General features: G+C 54.0%; 1 protein-coding gene across 1 annotated transcript; it reads left to right on the top strand.

Moving 5' to 3' along the window:
- Positions 1 to 1,159: 1,159 nt before the first annotated feature.
- Positions 1,160 to 5,160, top strand: TUFM (Tu translation elongation factor, mitochondrial). The gene is made up of 10 exons (XM_055408816.2): positions 1,160 to 1,312; positions 1,416 to 1,610; positions 2,345 to 2,511; positions 2,736 to 2,840; positions 2,921 to 3,085; positions 3,218 to 3,350; positions 3,435 to 3,539; positions 3,664 to 3,815; positions 3,907 to 4,026; positions 4,790 to 5,160. Exons 1-10 carry the CDS (start codon positions 1,270 to 1,272, stop codon positions 4,961 to 4,963), a joined length of 1,359 nt encoding a protein of 452 aa, XP_055264791.2. The 5' UTR covers positions 1,160 to 1,269; the 3' UTR covers positions 4,964 to 5,160.
- Positions 5,161 to 6,638: the final 1,478 nt, after the last annotated feature.

Genomic DNA, 6,638 nt, shown 5'->3' with positions numbered 1-6,638 from the left:
AATTCTGAGTTCCCCAAACTCCTCTGAGTTTAAGAAGAGTGTTAAAAATAAATATAGTTTCCTTATCTGTACCTAGACACTACTGAATCATAATCTCCAAGGGAGGAATTAAAGAATCTATTTGAAACGGACACCATCAACTGAGTCTTAGGAGCTGATGAGTTTGGAAACATTAATCAAGGTTAAGCAGCTGCTATTATCATCCCACGGTGATGAGATGATGGATGTGAAAGTTAAAGGTCATTTACTATCCTTGCACTCATTCATTCAGTCAACAGACATTTATTGAGCACTCACTGAGTGCCCCGCCCTGTGGAAGTTGCCAGGGACACAGCGGGAACAAGACTCAGGCTGCCCTTAAAGGCACAAGAAGTTGGTCTCTCACCTGGTCATCTGTAAAACTGGGTGGGTAGACCGACGACCGAGAGAATTACTCTCTGGCCTGCTGAGGGGCGACAGGGGTGGACGGGAAACTCTGTCCCCGCAGGCTGAGCCACGCGGGGAGGGCATTTGAGCCAGGGGAGGGTCCCAAAGACTGGAACCCGGAGGCTTTTGGACCCCCTTTCTGTCTCTTGCCCAGCTCATTTCCTCTCAGAGCCAGATGTCAGGATCTTCCTGTGAAGTATATACTATTCCCACTTTACAGATAAGAAAACAAAGGCTTAGGAGAGAGGTGGGTCACACTAGAGACCCACCCAAGAGGTTCCCGGGAGTCTTCCTCAGCCTGGCCGCAGCGGCTGGTCCTACCTCCAGCTGCGACACAAGGCCGCCAGATCTGTCGTCAGACCCGCGCGGCGGGTCGGACTGGACTCCAGGTGGTTCGGGGCCAAGACGTCCCGGAGTCATCCACGCCGGGGCCGCTGCCTCATCTTCAAGAAGGCCTGGCCGGTCCCTCCGGACCTGGCCTCGCCCTCCCACGATACGTGCTATACTACAGCTACTACAGCTCACGGCCCTGGGAACTACAACGCCCATGAGCCTCCGGGGCGAAAGCGAGCTATGAGATGCTCCATATCGCCCCCGGCGCCACCAGAGAGAACTGCGTTGGAAAGCTTCCCGACCCTTAGCACCATCAGCACTTTCCTGGACGTGTTCCGCCCCGCGCCCGGAAGTTGACAGGGCCATAGAGATTGGAGGCTAGAGGCGCCCATACGTGCCCTCTCGGCCCTAACTTCCGCCGGAAGCGACTTCCATCCGCAGTTGCCCTTTCCCTGCTGCACGCGCCGGCGCCCGAGCCCGCTACTCGCTACGGGCGCCAGTACGACCACAATGGCGGCCGCCACCCTGCTGCGCGCGACGCCCCTTTTCAGCGGTGAGGGGGCGGGGAGGGCCATGGCAGCCGGGATTCACGAGGGGGTCGTCGGGAGCGGCCGGGCTCAGACCCGCGCCGTGACTCCAGGCATCTGCCCCGGCAGGTCTCGGCGCCGGCCCGGCACCACTATTGCAGGGTCTTTTGCGGCCGCTGAAGGCCCCGGCACTGCCCATCTTGTGCCGTGGCCTGGCTGTGGAGGCCAAGAAGACCTATGTGCGTGACAAGCCCCATGTGAACGTGGGTACCATCGGCCATGTAGACCACGGCAAGACCACCCTGACCGCGGCCATCACGAAAAGTAAGTGGGGTTGGGGTGGGGGGCTTCCAGCAGCACCTGCTCTGCTTGTGGGACTTGGAGCCAGGGGGGCGGGGCCCGCGGAGTAACTGCTTAGGTGTTTGGTGCTGCCCCAAGGCGCCAGGTGGCTTCCCAGGTGGCGCTAGTGGTAAAGAACCTGCTTGCCAATTCAGGTTAGGCGTAAGAGACGCTGGCTCGATCCCTGGGGTCGGGGAGATCCCCTGGAGAAGGGAACGGCAGTCTACTCCAGTATTCTTGCCTGGAGAATCTCATGGACAGAGGAGCCTGTACATAGACTGTCCTTTTCTAAAGTGGAAAGGGCCTCGCTGAAAAGTGTGTTCCCTTCCTTCCCTTAGTTTTAGCAGGCTATAGTCCACAGGGTCGCACAGAGTCCGACACGACTGAAGCGACTTAGCAGGGCACAAGGCGCCAGAAATTGGGCAGACAGTACACTGCAGGATGCAGAAGACAGATTTCCTGTGAACACGAAGTTTTTCACGCATAAGTTGGGGGACCCCCCAGTGGCCTTCCTCCAGCCCTGGGAAGGTGTCCTGTAAGCGGAACTGTTAGCCTAGAGAAGTCACAGGGCTAGCCCTTGAGGCTCTATAACCTTCTGACCTGAAGTTACTAGCCCCAGGAGTTGAAGGAGGGTGTCTTGGAAGGTTGCTTCTCCTGGACTGTCCTTTTCTAAAGTGGAAAGGGCCTTGCTGAAAAGTGTGTTCCCTTCCTTCCCTTAGTTTTAGCGGAGGGAGGTGGGGCCAAGTTTAAGAAATACGAAGAGATTGACAACGCCCCAGAGGAGCGAGCCCGAGGTATCACAATCAATGCGGCTCACGTGGAATATAGCACAGCCGCCCGCCACTATGCCCACACCGACTGCCCCGGTCATGCAGATTACGTTAAGGTGAGAGAGCCGCTGGGGGCAGGGCCTGGGAACTGCCCCCCTCAGAAAAAACGTTAGGATTGTGGGGAGGAGGTTAAGATATTTGAGATGTATGGGTTGGAGATCCTGAATCTGTGGGCCTGGCCCATCACAGCAGTGGTAAAGAAGTGTCTGTGCTTAGTTAGGTGGCTGGGGAGCGGAGGAGGTCATGGAACTACACTACTTCCTCTCCTCTCTCTCCCCAGAATATGATCACAGGCACTGCCCCCCTCGACGGCTGCATCCTGGTGGTGGCAGCCAATGATGGCCCCATGCCCCAGACCCGAGAACACTTACTGCTAGCCAGACAGGTACTCACGAGCCCGGGAAAGGGTGGAGCGGGGGGTGGTGTTGGGCATTCAGGACACCATCTGTGTCTCTCTCTCACCAGATTGGCGTTGAGCATGTGGTGGTATATGTGAATAAGGCGGACGCCGTGCAGGACTCTGAGATGGTGGAGCTGGTGGAGCTGGAGATCAGGGAGCTGCTGACTGAGTTTGGCTACAAAGGGGAGGAGACTCCGATCATCGTTGGTTCTGCCCTCTGTGCCCTTGAGGTGAAGGCGGGGTCAGGCTGGGGATGGGGCTGGATGGGCACCCAGAGCTCTGCTCTGAGTCCGGGGCCTGGCTCTGGGCAAGTAAGAGGAGCAGAATGGAAGTTTCAGAGTCCTGTCACCTCCCGCTCATAGCAACGTGACCCCGAGCTAGGCCTGAAGTCCGTGCAGAAGCTGCTGGATGCTGTGGACACGTACATCCCGGTGCCCACCCGGGACCTGGAGAAGCCTTTCCTGCTACCCGTGGAGTCAGTGTACTCGATCCCCGGTGAGGACCTGGCTCACGTGCATTCCCTTCCCCTCATTGCCACTTTATGCATTGTCCCTGATGTCCTGTCCTGTTCCCTCCCAGGCCGGGGCACAGTGGTGACAGGCACGCTCGAACGTGGCATTTTGAAGAAGGGAGATGAGTGTGAATTCCTGGGACACAGCAAGAATTTTCGCACTGTGGTGACAGGTACAGGAGGCGGCCTTGGGACCCAGCGCCTCCAGGTTGACTACCCCCCCCCCCCACCGTAGATCCCCATCCCGTGCCCTCCCTGTGCCCCACACCCTTCTCCCGCGTGTTTCCCCTCTCTTAGGCATTGAGATGTTCCACAAGAGCCTGGATCGGGCGGAGGCGGGTGACAACCTTGGGGCCCTGGTCCGAGGCTTGAAGCGGGAGGACCTGAGGCGAGGCCTGGTCATGGCCAAGCCAGGCTCCATCCAGCCCCACCAGAAGGTGGAGGCACAGGTGAGGGCTCCAGGCGGTGGGGGGCAGGCGCTGTAGAGGGTCGGTGTTCCCAGCCAGGCCCGGCTCCACACGTTCTTGCCCCCTCTCCCAGGTGTACATCCTCAGCAAGGAAGAGGGAGGCCGCCACAAGCCGTTTGTATCCCACTTCATGCCCGTCATGTTCTCCCTGACTTGGGACATGGCCTGTCGGATCATCTTGCCTCCAGGGAAGGTATGATGTATCTGACAGCAGGGGTGACTTTTCCCTGGCAAAGAATGCCCGGCTGATGATGCCAGGGGAGAGCTGGTAATGGAAGGGTCAGATCAGTGGATTTGGGCGGAACGAATCCTCACCCAGGGTTTCTTAGCTGTGTTAGCACTGACCCACAGAGATTCCCCAGCAGAGTTCCACTGTATTTTACATAAAGGCTCAGAAGAAGTCTTGAGCTCAAGACCTGCATAACCCAAAATTTCATAAACGTTTTTTTTTTCTCAAGAAAAACTTTAGGGACGCTAATCGCTAGTCCTTTTTAATTTTTATCTTTCTAGTTTGTTTAGTGGCTGTCCTGGTCTTCGTTGCTCTGCACAGGCTTTCCTGTTGGGAGAGTGGGGGCTCCTCTCTAGTTGCAGTGCCCGGGCTTCTCATTTCGGTGGCTTCTCCTGTTGCAGAGCACAGGCTCTGGGGCATGTGGGCTTTAGTAGTTGTGACCCAGGGGCTTAGTTGCCCCGCGGCCTGTGGGATCTTATTTCCCAGATCAGGGATTGAATCCATGTCCCCTACATTGACAGACGGGTTCCTAACCACTGGACCACCAAGGAAGTCCCATCAGTCCTTTCTGCCTTTGCATATGCTGTTTGCCTGTGCTTAACAGCTGGGACAGAAGTTTCCCCAGAATCACCCTGCTGCATTTTCCCATAACCTTCAACTTTGGTAACCACCAGTTAGGAAGTGAAGGTGCCCTGAAACATGCATGGTCTTTGTCTCTGCCTTTCAGGAGCTTGCCATGCCCGGGGAGGACCTGAAGCTCACTCTCATCTTGCGGCAGCCAATGATCTTAGAGAAAGGCCAGCGTTTCACCCTGCGGGATGGCAACCGGACCATCGGCACCGGCCTCGTCACTGACACGCCGGCCATGACCGAGGAGGACAAGAACATCAAGTGGAGTTGAGTCTGGACCTCTGCTGGGGCTCTCTTGTGCTCAGGGCTGCACTGGCCAGCGTTCTCTCCTGCCTCTGCGGCCCTCTCTGCAGGGCAGAGGCTGTGGCCCAGCTGAATTGCAGCTAGACTGATACTTCCCCTGGCCCAAGGGCCGTGTGGCCAGCCAGGTGAGGTAGGTCAATAAACTGTTCTGTGAATAGAAAGATAGCCTGTGTGTCTTGCGTCATTTGTCCTCTGGGAAGGTAGGGGATGTAGAAATGGAGCTGAAGCCCAGGATACATGAGCTTGGGAGTGATCCCTGAGCCATCTGAACTGAGAGTACTTCTCTAGCCTCAAGAGTTCATCTTATCTTAAAGCACTGCTGTGACATGAGGAAGGTAGACAAACTAAAAGGCTGAAAGCTATCCTAGTGAGCTTTGTAAGATTGCTTCAGTTCAGCTCAGTCACTCAGTCGTGTCTGACTCTGCAACCCCATGGACTGCAGCACCCCAGGCTTCCCTGTCCATCACCAACTCCCAGAGTTTGCTCAAACTCATGTCCATCGACTTGGTGATGCCATCCAACCTTCTCATCCTCTGTCATCCCCTTCTCCTCCTGCCTTCAATCTTTCAGAGCATCAGGGTCTTTTCAAGTTTGTCAGCTCTTCCCATCAGGTGGCCAAAATACTGAAGCTTCTGCTTCAGCATCAGTCCTTCCAATGAATATTCAGGACTGATTTCCTTGAGGATTGACTGGTTTGGTCTTGCTGTCCAACGGACTCGAGAGTCTTCACCACCACAGTTCAAAAGCATCAATTGTCTGGTGCTCAGCTTTCTTTGTGGTCCAACTCACATCCATATGTGACTACTGGAAAAACCACAGCTTTGACTATACGGACATGTCAAGTCTGCTTTTTAATATGCTGTCTAGCTTTTGTCATAGCTTTTCTTCTAAGGAGCAAGTGTCTCTTAATTTCAATTGCTTAGCAAAATGCTACATAAAATAGGCTAAATGTTGGGTATTCCTAGAGATACTCGTGAAACGGTTATAGCTTGGGCCTAGTTCAGGTGCCTGGTCTCTTCTTCGAGCAGTCACCAGGCTGTTCCTGTCTAGCTACCCTTATTTAAACTTGATACTGGGGCTCTATCTTGCCTCTAGACCCACCACATAGAATGTATTCTATTTGGTAAATAATTTGTAGCCTTGATGGGTTATCCCCACCATGTATCACCAAGTCCAAACAGGAGTGAGAAATTGTAGAATGAAAGTTTCATTTCTAATGTTAGTGAGATTTAAAATTAACAAGGTGTTTATCAAATACACAGGGAGTAAAATGCTGAGATTTTAGGATGACCCCCAGTAACAGGTAGCATTCAGCAGGGATTAATGGCACCCTTTCAAACTTGTATCCTGACAAATTAATATACTGAGGACAACCTACTCACAAACAGCTCAAGAGAATGGAGGCTGTTAGGCCCAGAATGAGGCAAACAGAAGGAAACTTCAAATAAAGCAATTCCATGAAAAGTACTGTCCAACAGTAAAGCATAATTGCTTGTTTCACCTTCTTCAGTGTGCAATGAGCGGCTGAAAGTTTTCAGGCAGATTCAGTCAGGGTGGAAGCTAAGTTCCTTCTGGCTCATAAGATTTCTGCTCTTAGGAATAAATTATTAAGAGGGTTACCCAGGAACACCTGCAATTACGTA

The sequence above is a fragment of the Moschus berezovskii genome, chromosome 27 (assembly GCF_049115385.1).
Source record: "Moschus berezovskii isolate FMDL1 chromosome 27, NW_MosBer_1.0, whole genome shotgun sequence".
Taxonomy (NCBI): domain Eukaryota; kingdom Metazoa; phylum Chordata; class Mammalia; order Artiodactyla; family Moschidae; genus Moschus; species Moschus berezovskii.
The sequence above is the reverse complement of the archived record's forward strand: the minus strand, read 5'-3'. Positions and strand labels throughout refer to the sequence as shown.

What these genes read in the sequence shown, in the direction of transcription:
- TUFM (XM_055408816.2), top strand. Translation starts at nt 1,270, where the DNA reads ATGGCGGCCGCCACCCTGCTGCGCGCGACGCCCCTTTTCAGCG. An exon ending in CGCGACGCCCCTTTTCAGCG is followed by an intron (nt 1,313 to 1,415) that starts GTGAGGGGGCGG and finishes CTGCCCCGGCAG; the next exon opens with GTCTCGGCGCCGGCCCGGCA. An exon ending in GTCATGCAGATTACGTTAAG is followed by an intron (nt 2,512 to 2,735) that starts GTGAGAGAGCCG and finishes CTCTCTCCCCAG; the next exon opens with AATATGATCACAGGCACTGC.